Source organism: Schistocerca piceifrons, chromosome 9 (assembly GCF_021461385.2).
Source record: "Schistocerca piceifrons isolate TAMUIC-IGC-003096 chromosome 9, iqSchPice1.1, whole genome shotgun sequence".
Lineage (NCBI taxonomy): Eukaryota > Metazoa > Arthropoda > Insecta > Orthoptera > Acrididae > Schistocerca > Schistocerca piceifrons.
In genome coordinates this window covers 147,650,161-147,665,479 of record NC_060146.1, presented here as the reverse complement: position 1 = coordinate 147,665,479, position 15,319 = coordinate 147,650,161, and the positions used below count along the sequence as shown (strand labels likewise).

At 37.4% G+C, this 15,319-nt stretch overlaps 1 protein-coding gene across 3 annotated transcripts in view; it reads left to right on the top strand.

Annotated features, from left to right (window-relative positions):
* Positions 1–14,583, top strand: part of LOC124717088 (ectonucleoside triphosphate diphosphohydrolase 5) — a 52,275-nt gene extending 37,692 nt beyond the window's left edge. For all 3 annotated transcript variants that reach the window (XM_047243790.1, XM_047243792.1, XM_047243791.1), the window contains exons 8-12: positions 5,258–5,404; positions 6,685–6,908; positions 7,402–7,458; positions 8,297–8,403; positions 12,820–14,583. In XM_047243790.1, the coding sequence (XP_047099746.1) occupies positions 5,258–5,404; positions 6,685–6,908; positions 7,402–7,458; positions 8,297–8,403; positions 12,820–12,897 (613 nt within the window). In that variant the 3' untranslated portion in view covers positions 12,898–14,583. The remainder of the gene's footprint in view (positions 1–5,257; positions 5,405–6,684; positions 6,909–7,401; positions 7,459–8,296; positions 8,404–12,819) is intronic.
* The last annotated feature ends 736 nt before the right edge of the window (positions 14,584–15,319 follow it).

Below are 15,319 nucleotides of genomic sequence, written 5' to 3'. Positions count from 1 at the left end.
GAATGTATACACAGAAGGGGAGTACAAATTGTCACAGGTTTGTTTAATCCACGGGAGAGAGTCACAGAGGGAGAAACTGAACTGGAAGATGATTGAAGGTAGGTGTAAACTGTCCTGAGAAAGTTTATCAACAAAGTTTCAAGAACCAGATTTAAATAATTGCTGTAGGAATAAATAACAACTCCTTATGTATCGCTCACGTAGGGATCATGAGGATAGGATTAGAATAATTACAGCGCGCGCGCGCGCGCCCACACACACACACACACACACACACACACACACACACACACACACACACACAGGGTGTGTACCCTCTGCCATGCACCTCACAGCTGTTTGCAGATTATAGACATAGATGTAGATATTAAATGACTAACAAACCTCTCACTTACAATAATGTTTGCTAACTGACCTGTCAAGCTTTGAAAGACTCGCTTTTATGATAGCTATTCTAGCCATGAGGAAATCATATTTTAGAATGTAGGACACTCTCAGTACAATAACACTTGGTAACATTTGTTTAGAACACAATTAAAAGTAGAATGCATTATGCAATAGTCAACTTTTGTCTCAATTACAGATTTAAGAATGGCTTCAAAATAGTATGGAATAAGATGGTAGTTATTTTCTTCAACAAGCAAAGTTTCAGTTCAGGTTATGCAATCTAATAAGCGCGATCCTTTAACTTTTCTAGTGATTTTACTCATATTTTTTAGAACTTCCTTTGTAGTAGTAGTAGTAGTAGTTGTTGTTGTTTTTATTATTAACAAAATCAGTCTTTTCTATAATTAGATTCAACATTATTGACTCTTAGATAACTTGCGATTAGGAATAGGTTTCTAGTTCAGGTTACATGACTAAGGTCAATAACTGTCTCAGAACACATGAAGATTAAATTCCACGAATGAGTTAGTTCACTCGAAAAGAGGTACTGATTTTACAGATTGAATGAAACAATACACTGCCTGGAGGTGATGTGTTGAGCGGTGATGGTGTTGACAAGTATTATGCAAGTGTGGTTCAGCATACAAATGTCTATAATGTTGTCTCAAGATGTGCTGCTTGCAGTGAGGCATAGCAATTTAGCATCATTGGATGGTGTGCTGTGGGTTGCCAGTTTAAATCTGATCAGTTACTTGTTATTTAATATTTTTCATTTGTAAAAGCTTCTCAAAATCTCTTGTGTTTGTATATTATGGAATATTCTGTTGTGACTTAGGAAGACAGCCAAGTCACAACGAGAGGAAGCCGAAAGGCACGCATTAATCTCACGCAGATTGGCGTGAGGTCTGGAACAGTTAAAAGGAAATGAGAACTTAGAAAATGGACGCAGTTGCTGTAATACTTAACTTTAATTCACATTTGTAGAACATTGCTCTTGATGATACATTAATAGAATATCAATTGAATACGGCGCCTTGCTAGGTCGTAGCAAATGCAGCTGAAGGCTATGCTAACTATCGTCTCTGCAAATGAGAGCGTATTTGTCAGTGAACCATTGCTATGAACATCGGCTGTACAACTGGGGCGAGTGCCAGTACATCTCTCTAGACCTGCCGTGTGGTGGCGCTCGGTCTGCAATCCTGACAGTGGCGAGACGCGGGTCCGACGTATACTAACGGACCGCGGCCGATTTAAAGGCTACCACCTTGCAAGTGTGGTGTCTGGCGGTGACACCACATTTTCAATGTTGGTATAAATAGTAGCACTCTGTAGAAAGTTCAGCTCTGTTGTGGCTGCATGTTGGATTTGTAATAAAGGTGCTTCCAGTGCTGAGTTTTGTATTCCATTGGTGACCCAGCTTTTGCATTTTGACTTGAGTGTGGTTTTGACATGACAATACAATTCTTCCTTCCATACCCAAACACAATAGACTATTTGACAAACACTCTATGCTGCAGTAAACTGCTTATGCATCTATCTGAGGCTTATTTTTACTAAAATTTCAGGTATTTTCAGTCTTGTTTCCACTTCAAGGGAGAGGGAGTTGTGACAGGAATGGCACCTGGCCACACCATGCCAGTAACATGCCAAACCTGATTAACACTTTCCCTGCTACTGACTTGCTCTTTGCATTCCATGCTGAGCACATCTTTGCTATGACTGTGCAGCTCACCAAATGCTGCTACATGTGTTGAGTGCCGGTGTTCCAGCCGCTATGAAATAATCATCCAGTTTTAAGAAAACTATTAAGTGAAAAACTTTGATTTTTGCACATCATACAGGCTGATGTCTTTGTTAGGTATAAACCCATTGCGTAGACTTTGCGTATGGTGGATTTTAGCTCATACATTGCAGTGTATGAAATGTAGGTAAGGTATCAAAATTTTATTTAAGATTGAGATCAGAATGATATCTTACTTCGTTCTTGAGTTACTGATTTTTATATCCGATGGATGGCCATGCACAATGTTAAGATTTCTGTCCTTGCACATCTCAAATCATTTGGTCATTACAATCATCATATTTTGTAAATGGTTCAAGATAATGAAATGATTTTTTTTTTGCAAATGATATCATGCAAACACACACACGTTTTATGATAAATACTTGAAACATTTTTATTCACCGAGACATGTGAGTAACTTGTTCGCAACAGTGAGAGGTCGGCCTAAAGGTGTCCACAGCACCGAAGGGTCAGTGGCTCAAGACACGTACAGACGTCTATAGCACTGTAGGAAAACCCGAGTGGTGTCTGTGTCTACACGTCCACAATGCGTAGGAACAGCGGAGCAGGGCATCTATACACATCCACAGCAGTGATAGGGTTAACATGCTGACTCCTTGTAGATGCATGATAAAAACTGAGAAAAAGATTGAGTTGCAATATGAAAATGAATTTCGTAGAGAGAACAATTTTTCTCACACGTGGGAGATAAGAGTCGCATTGTGAGTTGCAGAATGGATTGAATGGCATCTTAAGCTGGTAGCTGTCATGCAGTAAAGCTGTTTACAGTAGTGGGAATTTATGCAGAAGCATCTTCCTTGATAACTGGATGAGTTCAGTTTACCTATCATTAATTACAATTGTAACTGCATTAGTGATGGAGAGAATGTAGAGTGTATGTAGTGCAGACTGAAGTGCCACAGGTCACAGGTTCGATGCTAGTCCTATAATAATTTTTTTTGTTGGCATTGGATTATGTTAGTGTATATGACCAAAAATAAGGTTGAGACTGTTGAATTTAAATTAGAAGCTCGTTTATGGCTGCAAAATCAGCATATGAGAAACCATTACTGCAGAGTGGTCATGTTCGTGATAAAAGTTTCCGCATAAATTCACTCGAAATTTAATGCCGCTGTGGCAAAGTATCCATTGTAAAATTTTATGATGTGAGACCAGTTTATCTTGCTAATGTTTGTATGATGACTGTTACTGTAGAAATAATAAATCACAACATAACAAATTTGTTTGCATCTGCTGTGTATTGAATATCAAATTGTCCTTTATCTCATCTGTTGTGCAATCAACACAATGGAGGTTATCAGCTATCATCAAAAGTGAAAGTAGAGAAGGAATAAAGAGAAGAGAGAAGAAAAAGATAAGTTTGTAACAGGATCGAATCTAAGAACCTAAGTGTACAAACTTATGACCTTGTACCCTATGTTCTGCATAATTTCACACACAGTGATCATTGTAATACACTATAAGAAAATTCATTTTAACCCATTGCTTTTCACTTGCCAGCATTTGTTTGCTAGTTTTGAAGTCCAGTTCTCTCTCTCTCTCTCTCTCTCTCTCTCTCTCTCTCTCTCTCTCTTTCTCTCTCTTTCTTTCCTCCCTCCCTACTTCCAGCTTACGCTCTCAAGTTTCACCCACCTTTGTCATACAGAGCAATTAGTTTACATGACTCCCAGTGGCAATGATTCCTCAGAATTAGTCCAATGCTGCCCTGCATGTTACTATTTCAGCACAGTTATTCTTAGTGCTGTACGTACTGTCCCTGACAAAAAAAAGTGAAGCACCTAGAAGACCCCATCAGATGTCACTGTAACTTTGTCCACGTATGCACTGTCAGCGGGTATCTAAATGACGTACAGTTGCAATTCTCTCTGACAGGTAGAATGGCTACCAGGGTGCATTAGTGTTGTTCATGTGTAGTGTTGTTACCAGACTTGGTAGGGTGTGTAAAAGGTGTGAACTATGTCAGATGTTTAGTGATCACTTTGAAGGGCACAGCGGTACCACGTACTAGTGTGAGTAAGTGTTATTGGCTCCATACAGAGTTAGAAAGGAGCTATACTGTGGGTATCCACTTGTCCAGCTTGTCGAGTTGTGCAATATCCAGATTTGTGGGCATTTGTATGTGACAGTAGCCCAATGTTGCACTGCATGGGAACAGAACAGCAGGCATACTTGTCATCAAGATTATAGTTGGATGTGTCTAGCCACCAAGAGGGAGGATTGTAATATAGTGCACTGAGCACAGAGTAACCCCCTCACAACTCCACCTGCCACCCAGGAATAGGTAATGGACTTCCATATCCTTGGTCAGAGACTAGCAGTAACTGGTCTAGGGAATTACTGTCCCATTTATAGGTTGCCAATAACACCACAACACAGAGGGCTGCTTTTGGAGTGGTTCTGTGACCAGGAAGTGTGAACTACCAATTAACTGTCACATTGTGTGAAGTGTTGACTCACAGTTCTGCATTACCCCAGATGACTGCACCACAAAGAAATTATCAGAATGGAACAGAAATCGATAGATAGGATATACGTGTACAGACAAACAAAGATTACAATTTCAGAAAAAATGGAAGATATGTAATGTGTTGGTCCATCTCTGCCCCTTATGCAAGCAGTTATTCAGCTTGCCATTGATTTGTAGTGTTGTTGGATAGAATATGGCACGATATCCATGAGGAGGACATCCAACAACTCTATCAATGATAAGCCGAATAACTGCTTGCATAAAGGCCAGAGGTGGACTAATGCGTTATTGATTTTTCTCAATTTGTGAAGCTCTTTCTCTTGAATAAATCATCCAGTGTTTCTGAAATTGTAATAATTTGTAAGACACATCTATCGATTTACATCCCATTTAGATAATTCCTTCAAGGTGTGTCCCTTTTTTTGTCTTGGAGTGTATTTTCTGGAAAACAGTAATTTACTTTAAAAGATAGCAATGGTATGTCGTTTTCTTTTATATCATTGGAAGATCTTCCTTGAGAAGTTTCAGTGTAATGACCTCAACTAGTGTGTTCCATGTGGAATAGGACATTTTAATTGCATACTCTTCTCCTTTTTCAGCTATTTGGGCTTGGGGCTGATGGCTGCCCGGAAGGGGGTCCTGTTGCAGGGCAACAAGTCTGATGTAAAGGAAATCCACAGTGACTGTGTAAACCCCATCATCAATGGCAAAGAGTGGACCTTCAGTGGAAGTACATATCTTGTGAGGTACGCTGCTTTAAAGTTCTCTCTGCAAAATATTTTTGTCAGATTGGTATGGTATCTTGGTCTGAGGTAAACTGACTTTAAAATGAACATGTTTAAAGTGTGATAGTGTTCTATATTTGGACTTCTCACCAGACAATAACTGATGGTTTGGCTTTTGTAGTATTTTTAACTCTACTGGACATTCTATAGCAGCAGGTATCAGTAAATCTCACTGACTTTTTTGGGTTCCAGAATTGATGAAGTTTTCGGGTTTCCATTCATGTCATCATGTTTGAGTGTGACCCCGCCCCACCCCACCCTTTACACACACAGTAGGCACTGCGTACATGTAGTGTTACAAATACTGTAATGGAGCATGTCATAAATAAATTAAAAAAATAGTCACTGCAGTCTCCTGAGACTATCACCAGGTTGCTGGAATGTGTGTGTGTGTGTGTGTGTGTGTGCGTGCGTGCGTGCGTGCGTGCGTGCGTGCGTGCGTGCGTGCGCGCGCACGCTCTGGGGGTTTCTCTGTTAGTAGTTAAATGAAAAAGAAAGTATATAGAAGAAAATTGACAAATATAAAAACAATCATATTAAAAATGTTTGATGGTGATAATAGAAAACTGCTGCTGAGTGTGATAGGATGGAGGATTTAGTGAATGGAACATCATTGTAATAAGGGTGAAAAAGGCAAGTTGAGAGAGAAATCTTTGGAGAGAGGACACACCATTGAATTGAATTGAAGTTGAGTGCTGTCAAGCATATAGATCTGAAAGAAGCTAAAAAGCTGTAGAAGCTTTTAATTTCCAATTTTTTATTCTACACAGAAATCTAAGAATGAGATAAATCATCACACACACACTCTGTGCCTTTAGAAGGGGTGGGGCAGTGGGTGACGGAAGTTACTGTTTATGAATGGAGTCTAAGGACAGCAAATCTCCAGGAGAATATAGTACTTCTGTGTAATTCCCTGTAAAAATTTAATTTTCTATAGATTGGTGAAAAGGGTCCAATTCATTTATTCTTGTGGAAGTTGCACATTGTGGAATAATTTCATAAAAGTGATTTTCTGTGCAAAACGTTGTTGGGCCACAAGGTGCAGTCCATCTTATAATCTCATGGTTGCAAGGAACCAGGTTATGATATATTATTTTATAACAGTTCCATACCCTGATTAATTTCCTCAAACCAATATTTGAAAACCCATTATCAGTGATACATACAAATTTATTACATAATTAAGTAATTTTTAATATTTAACTCATGTTCAAATATATTTACTGCAATTGTTGTTACAGTGGTCCTCCACCAGACAGGGCAGTCTACCAAGAAATCAAAGGTGGTGCCAACAAGGTTGGTGAAAAGAAGCCAATAGTAGATTGGAAGCGCTGTTCCCAGTTAGTCCGGGCTTACGTGGCTGGGAAAGTGGAGAAGCCCCAACCAGTTGAGCTCAATCGAAAGGATCGTACGATCAATGCATTCTCTTACTATTTTGACCGGGCAACAGAGTTTGGTCTCATTGGTAAGTGAGCAATTATCTTGCGGTTGTTCTCCATGGTACATCATCTCTATCAGTAGGATGTTACAAAAATTTTTGTAGTAGACTTGAAAAGATTTTGTTCTGTTGCTTGTTTCAAATGAATGAGGAGGAAATTGAAGAGGGGATTTGGTGTTGACTAATTGTTTCAGATGAACTGATGACATTAAAAGCTTTTGAAGTGGGCATGTCTTGATGAATATTGTTTTCTTAATTAAACTATAACACTCTCAAACATATATATTATACTGTAATTTAACAGTCTCCCATGTAAAAAAAATATTTCTTGGGCCATTATTGCTGAACACTTAATTCATACATCAGCAAACTCCCACATGCTGGTCTTGCCGGTCAAATCATTTGATTGATAACTTAAAAACATTGTAAGATTCTGCAAATGGAAAGCAGCTGTACCTTCAACATGACTTGCGGTGTAGATGATGATCATTTGTTCTCATACATTGATCCTTTGTTTCAGATCCATTCAGTGGTGGAGTTGTCACAGTTAAGCAGTTTGAGGATGCTGCCAAGAAAAGTAAGTGGCTGCCCATACTTTTTTTGCACAGTCAGTTTTGTGGAAAAGTCAGATTTTTATTTTTTAGTGGTGGGCAAAAATACGAACAATATTTTATATAAAAATGGCACCACAAGAAACTTTATTCTGAAGTTGAAATTTGACTGTTGAAAAAACCTGTGAAACACTGTAGTAGGATTTTAAAATTTCAGATAATCTGTCCCAATGAAATTAATAAATTTCATGAATTACCATATTTTAGTTTTATAATCATTGGTATTGTATCATAGCTGTATTTAGTAGCCCAGTAAATTGCTGGCACTTCTTTTTATAGTATGTATTACTTGCCACATGTCAAATAGATTTTTCTTTATTGGGTAACTAGACTAGTAGACTTTTAAAAATAGTTGGATGCTGCAAACGGAAGAGACCATCAGCATGACTTGCTGAGCAAATGATAGATGAAGGATACCCTGTCATGTGGTGGTGTCACGTATCATAAAATATATTTGCCTTTTTTAATAAAATATTGATATCGCTTGCCTCTAGTTAGCTAGCCATCTACAGTACTGGAATGCTGTTATCAAGTGATGATCTATGCATTAAATTAAACATAAAGTAATTTGATAATTCCCTTAAGTGAATTTTCCTTTTGATGCAGTGGAATGTGGATGTCATTATTATATGAATCTGACTTGGTATAGGATAGCACCTTATTTTGAGCCAACATTATTATTTCTCTATAGTTGTGGGTTACTCATTTGCTTCTTGTGTTCATTAAAACATAGTTTTTATTTTTCCTTCAGAAGGATCAGCTTATCAAGAGTTAAAATGTCTCACCAAATTCTTAATTTCTCAGGTTGTGAAACGCCAAATGCTGAGCAGCCCTTCATGTGTCTTGATCTGACGTTCATCACTGTGCTGCTGCAGGATGGCTTTGGTTTGAAGCCAGAGAAGTCATTAAATGTAAGTGACACTTGGTGAAAATGCCATATGAATTTGATGAATCAATTTACTTAATTAATGTTTCAATTTTTTGATAAGCTTTTTTTTTTTATTTTGTCTAATAAACTATGTCTTTGGAATAAGTAAATATTGCCTGTAGTTGGAAAACAAATAATCTACTTGAATCCAGATTTTTGATGGTTGCGTCCCTCATTTATATGGCCAGCATCTCGCAAGGAATCTTTCACGCATCCAAAATTGCAAAAGTTCTTGTGAAGAAATTTTGATTTTTGAATACAGTTCAGACATTTATAGTCTGGAAGTTGTATGGTAGTATTATAGCAGGAGATGCTAACCTGTTAGGTTTTAACACATCTTTTGTTCATATAACAAATCCATATCTGAATGGCTGTTTGTATTTACTCTTAATACTGTGAAATTGAGGAAACTGTTCAGAAAATCATGTTCTGTACCTTCATTAGTTTGAGGGCTATCCAGAAAGAAATAGATATTTGAAATAAAAAATTAACAATATGGAAAAACCAAATGTTATTACATACATTGTAAAGGAACACTCTTAAACTATTTTTCTGCATAGTCACCATTAAAATTGAGGCACATATCATACTGTGGCACAAGTTTTTCAATACTGTCTCTTTAGAAATCTACTGTCTGTGATTGTGAACATTGTTTTATACCAGCAAGCAGTTCGGCATGTTTCAAAGTGTTGTATAGTGAGCCATGTCATTGTGGGAAGAGGTGGTAGTCGCTTGGTACCAAATCTGGGCTGTATGTTGGATGATCAAACAACTTCCATCCAAAACCCCGTATGCTCTCTCGGGTTTGATTGGCAGTGTGTGGATGTGCGTTGTTGTGGGAAAACAAAAGTTTTGCGCCAGGTTTTCCCCGCCACATATTTTGTATCACCTGCCTTAACTTTGTCAATGTTGACAATACCTCTCTGAGTTAGTTGTGACTTGTTCAAGGAAACCAATAATAATCATTCCCTTAGAATACCAAAACACAGTAGCTATGATCTTTCTTGCTGAAAGCGTTTGCAAACACTTCCTTAGTTTCTTGGGGGAATTTGTTTTGTCACTCCATCAGTGACCTTTTTTGGTTCACAAAATCTACTTCACCCAAGTCTTGTCCCCAGTTACAATACGACGAACTCTGTATCATTTCTCTCGTAATCTTTGAGGAAGATCAGTGCCGCTTTAAGTGTGTTGTTTATGGTCTTCCATCAGGATTTTGGGAACCCACCTTTCACAAAAATTGTGGTAACCTCAAATTTGGAAAAATGTCGCGAAAGTTCCGTAATTGTGAAGCAATGATTTTCATGAATTTCGTCATTGATTTTCATCACCAGTTTGTCAGTCACAAGGCTAGGCCTACCACTGCATTCCTCATCAAGAACATTGATATGGCAGTTTTTAAAATAAATGCACCATTACCTCATTTGACTTTCACTCGTTCTTCCATTTCTGTACACATCACAATGGTTGCAATAAATTTCACTTGGTCTGCAGTTTTTTGCCATCAAAAACCTAATCGTGGAACGCACCTCACAAGTGATGCGATTTTCTATTACAGCACACATTTTAACCCATCACAGAAAGCAAAGTAGCAGAGACATAGACTGTACGCTACCACTGCAGGATGCCTACTGAGTGTAGGGACGTATGGCACAAAGATGGCAACTGCAGCCCCTCCCACTGCTGCGCTAAACCAAACCATCTGTTACTTTCTGGATAGCCATTGTATATATCCTGCCCATTTCTATTGCAGAATATCTATAGTCTGATGTGGTGTGTTGAATAATGTTGTTACATGGTGTGGAATTGTGGCACAAACTGCAATGCATTCTTGTTCTCTTGAGGTGATAGTGCTGCTGAGATGCCACTGTTTCATAAATGTCATATCTTGTTTCATTTACATGCAGTGGAAATGACAGCTGTCATTTAATTTAATTGCTTTGCAACAGTGTGTTTACTAAAGACAGTTCAAATTGGTTGACAGTTTCTTATAATAATTTTATTTATTTAGTGACTTGTTTATTGAAACTCTGAGTGAATGGATAAAACTGGAGACTTCATAAAGAAGTATTAGATATGTCCAGCTAGGAATTGTTTCACTCTTGGACTCGGATGTGGAAGGACTGCAGTTCAAATTCGTTTCTGACTATACTGCTTGGCGTTTTCCATGGTGTTCCTTGATCACTTAGAAAAGTGCTGGGATCATTCCTTTTCCTATTTACTTCCCATTCTTCTCCAAATGAACTTATTCTCCAACTGTGGTGAATTCAGTTTCGGTGGGATGTTAAAGTCTTGTCTTTCCTCCAATTTCTCAAACACATTGTAAGAAGGCTTGGACTATATGTTCGAGTAAGTAAGTGTTTACTAGCTTCTTTCCTCAAACTGACAGTATATGGTGAGAAATTTCCAAGGAGGTCATAGTTATTCTGTACAATACCCCAGGCATTCTCTTCATTGGTTTAGTGGATTCAAGACAATTGATGGATTGGCTTCTCTAGTTGATGTTCTTTTGGTTCTAATTTGGGCTTTTCAACAATCTGGTCAGCCTGTTTTGTATGTCTCTTCAAGTCACGTCTCTCTCTCTCTCTCTCTCTCTCTCTCTCTCTCTCTCTCTCTCTCTCTCTCTCTCTCTCTCCATGTGAATGAGGTGTTACATCGCTGAAACAGAGCATATTACAAAGTGCTGTCTGGACATAAGAGTGGTCACTCATTTGTATGCATTTTGTGCTTTCTAGGAACTTTGGGATTACTTTTAATAAGGTGTGTTGAAACTACATTGAGAGAAATGTAAGTGGAAATCTTTGAGCCCACATGTAGGCAGCCATTGGTCTGAAAATTATTTGAACTGCACAGTGCTTTACATTTCATCAAGGTCCAAACCATCTCACCCAACCAATTTGAAATAGAGCTCAAGAGACAGCCACACAATAAAGGAATTTACTTGGGCTGGCAAAGATCAGCAGCAGAAGGGAAAATCCTTAGGTCACATTCACCCAATGTGAGCAGTTAAGCATTAAAAAGTGATTTGAAAATGAAAGGGCTTTGACTGATACTTGTAAATGACTTATTAGATGACAACATGTAGCAGAAAGTTGCAACCAGCTCTGCTTTATTGGCACAGTTTCTGGAAAGTCTCTCTCACTCAAGAGTGTTATTTCTGAGGAATTGCTACATATTGCAATTCACACAGGAGGAATGTGGTCTTCTGGTCTAAGGAAAATCTCATGATGCATGAGGGTTGGAAAGGAACACAGTCTGGGTCAAGATAGAGGCTGGAATGTCATCACAGTACCTGGTTGGACCTCATCACACCAGGCAACTCATTATGGGGAATAATGAAGTCCCATGTGGCTAAATGTTGCTACAAGACCAATGAAGGCATTTTTAAAAGAGTTGAGGAACCCTTTCTATGTGCAGCTCCTGAGGTGCTCCATAAGATGTTGATAAGAAAATGACTCTTAGATATCTGTATAAGGTGCGATGGTGCACATACAGATCTGCTGGATACATTGATTTTGTGTGTATACTCTATTGATGTAGGAGTATGGGGACTTTCTGGGCACACTGTATTCGCAAAGAAGCATAGTTCATTTACTTACTTGTAGCCCAATTTAGATTTTGTCATGTTTCCTTGTTTACTCTCATTTTCAGTGTAATTTCAGCCAATACCAGGATACTTAAAACAGCATACAGTCAGATTCTAAATTCTATTTTAATAAGTCTGTTGCCTGAATTGACAGTCACTTCTGAATGGCCATTGTTGTGGTGCTGACTGTTGTTTATTTTTACTGACAGTTCAGCAGTTCAACTAAAAAACTCATCACCCCTTTTTCTGTACTACTCAACTGCTCGACTGCAGACAGCATGTGTACATAACTTTGCCTTCTTTAAGAATTTCACAAAGAATGTATGTTGCAACTTGAGGAACCTCATCGGGTAAGGAAAAAAAATAAAGCATATGTTTTCTGGAACTATTGCATCAAATTTCTGAACCAAGTCTGCATGGATGATGGCCACCTTTAACTGCTGTAGCCCATTTTTTTACCATTGCATTGTTGATATGGCTTCCTCTGTAAACTTCTCTGATCTGTCAATTAATTTTTACCACATTCATGGCTTCTATGCATAGAAGATTGATCACAATTTATCATTAACACTTGGCAGTATTTTTAAAAGATTAAGTCATTTTAAATAATGACCAATGAATTTAGTTGGCTATGAATGCTTCAGTTAGGGTACTGCTGGTAACTAAGATATATGCAGGTACTTACAGTGCATTGTGCAGTTTTCCAGCTGCAGCACTGTAGTAAGTATTTATAAAAAAGAACTTATTTTTAAAAACAAACTTTGTTCAGTTATCCAAATACTCCATTCTGAATACGGCTTTTCTTCTTTTTTTCAGTTGTACAAGAAAATTGATGGTCATGAGATCAGCTGGGCTCTTGGTGCTGCATTCCATATCCTACAAAATGGATTGTGATAGTTGGCCAACACCATTAACATATTGTTGTTTGATTCTTCTCTCCATTTTATTTTCCTGTTGTTTTAACTGTTCCAAAGTATTAGCCCAATGATGTGCCTTACCTGTGTGTGTGTGTGTGTGTGTGTGTGTGTGTGTGTGTGTGTGTGTGTGAGAGAGAGAGAGAGAGAGCGCGTGCGCGCAGATTTGTTTCTGTGGATAACTGTACAATATTAAGTTTTAGTAGTCTTGTTTATATACTGTTACATGTGACCAGTGAAATCAGTATTTTGATAAAAGTTTTTACAGATTTGAAATATTTCCATCTGATATTAGGTACATGTATTGTTGTTAAAGAGGGGGTAAGACAAATTCAAGAGTTGTTTCATCAATCATTTGAAGACATGGTTCTCATTACGTAAACAATGTGTCATCCAGCATCCTTCATTACCTGTAGTTCCTGAATTTTTAGATCGCGATTTCTGTAGAAGGAAACTTTTGTAATAGTGGTCAAGATATATTGTGATAGAAAATGCATATCTGTCTGTTAATTAAACTTCATTATAGACAAAGACAGGTGCATATATTTTGAAAATGCACTGAGATTTACTGCATGCATCAAATGCTGTCAAGTGTAAAGCAGTGGTAGGATAATTTATTGATTTTAAATTTTCGATAAAGTTTATATGCCAATGTAGAATATTCTGGGATTATTTCCTTTAAATTTTACACATCAATTTCATCTCAGATTCTGGATTTTTATGTCAGATAAATAATTTTATCTTAAGTAATGGGCAGGTTTTTATATTTTGTGGCATTTGAACAGCTTTATGAGTGATAGTGATAATGCCCTCTATGCTATGAGGACTTGTTGGCCTGCATTTCAAGTGGCTGTGACAGAGCAACATGCCAGAATGATGTTATTGTCGAAGACTTTAGTTTGGGGACCAGACTTAAGAAAGTGTTGTGGCTATTGTCAGTAACATGTTCATGAAGAGTGTTTATGATTATCTTCAGTATTCAACCAAGAAATACTATTGAAATGTTCAAAACATGTGATTAATTAGTCTAAAGTAGTTTTGATGGCAAAATCTACTAAGGCCATTCATTATTAAACGTATTAAAGAATCTGCAGAGGACAAGCTTTGAAAGGAAATGATAGTTTTCTCTCATCCAAAATAAGGGAGTGTGTGTGTGTGTGTGCTTTCACTAATTTGGTCATATTTTTGTTATCTACCCAAGTTATATTTTGTTCCACAGATAATGCAGAATCATGATCATTTTCATAAAAAAAAACTTACTTTGCATTTATTATTTACATTGTGTCCTGAAATTTGTCATCTCTGAAACATTTTATCATAGTGTCTTATTTTAAGAACAACAGTTGTGATATGTTAGACTTTTAATTATCAAAAGGTATATTTTTAAATGTGTAGATGAAACAGTGTTGTTTCTGTATCTTGTAAAATTTCATTCTTTTTGTTGCTTTTGTGACAGAGATCACACATTTATTTATTCTTGTTTTATTGTTATGCCTGAAAGAGAAATGGTTGTGAAGAAATATGGGATTTGTAAATGGTTATTTTGCAGACTGTGCACCTGTTTTGAATCACCTTCACCAGCATTCTAATTTTTGGTTGTTCTATTGAAAATTAATGAAAATAGTCTTCCATAATAACTTAATAAAATTGGACAGTTTCATTCTGACGTGTATATCTTTTATTTACTAGTTGTTAACACATACCTGGCATTTATCAAAGATATATTTTCAAAATGAGGTTGGTTATTCAGATAAGCTATGTCAATATATTTATTTGTTTGTAGTCACCTTATAGCGGATATGCTGAGTCGCAGATAGGCACAACAAAAAGGCTCTCGCAATTATAGCTTTCGGGCATTAAGGCCTTCGTCAACGTTAGAAAAAACACACACACACACACACACACACACACACACACACACACACACACACACACCCACGCGCGCGCGCAAGAATGCAACTTGCACACAACTCGCATACATTCCATCCTGGATTTTCCATTGTTTTATTTATTAGTTTGGTAATATATATTGATTTTAATAAGACAAATACCAGACTGCGAGCCATTTTTGAAGGTTATAATCGCATATGTGAGATAATGTGTCTCATTTAAGTAATGTTTTGGTGCTTTATTGGCAACTACATCATGAAAAGGTAATTCTGTCATATATCGAACTGCTGTAACTTACACACAATAGGTATTTGCAACCTACATAACCTGAAGCTTATAAAAGTTTCAAATTGTATTCCTCCACTCGAACCTCAGTATTACACTGTGTCCAAAAGTTTGACAGTGGTGGGAATTCTAAGAAATCACAATACATAAGAGATACGGTAGCGAGATATAAGCTTTCAGATTACTGTAAAATGAAATTAAGTAAATTTTCAAAATGTATCCACAGC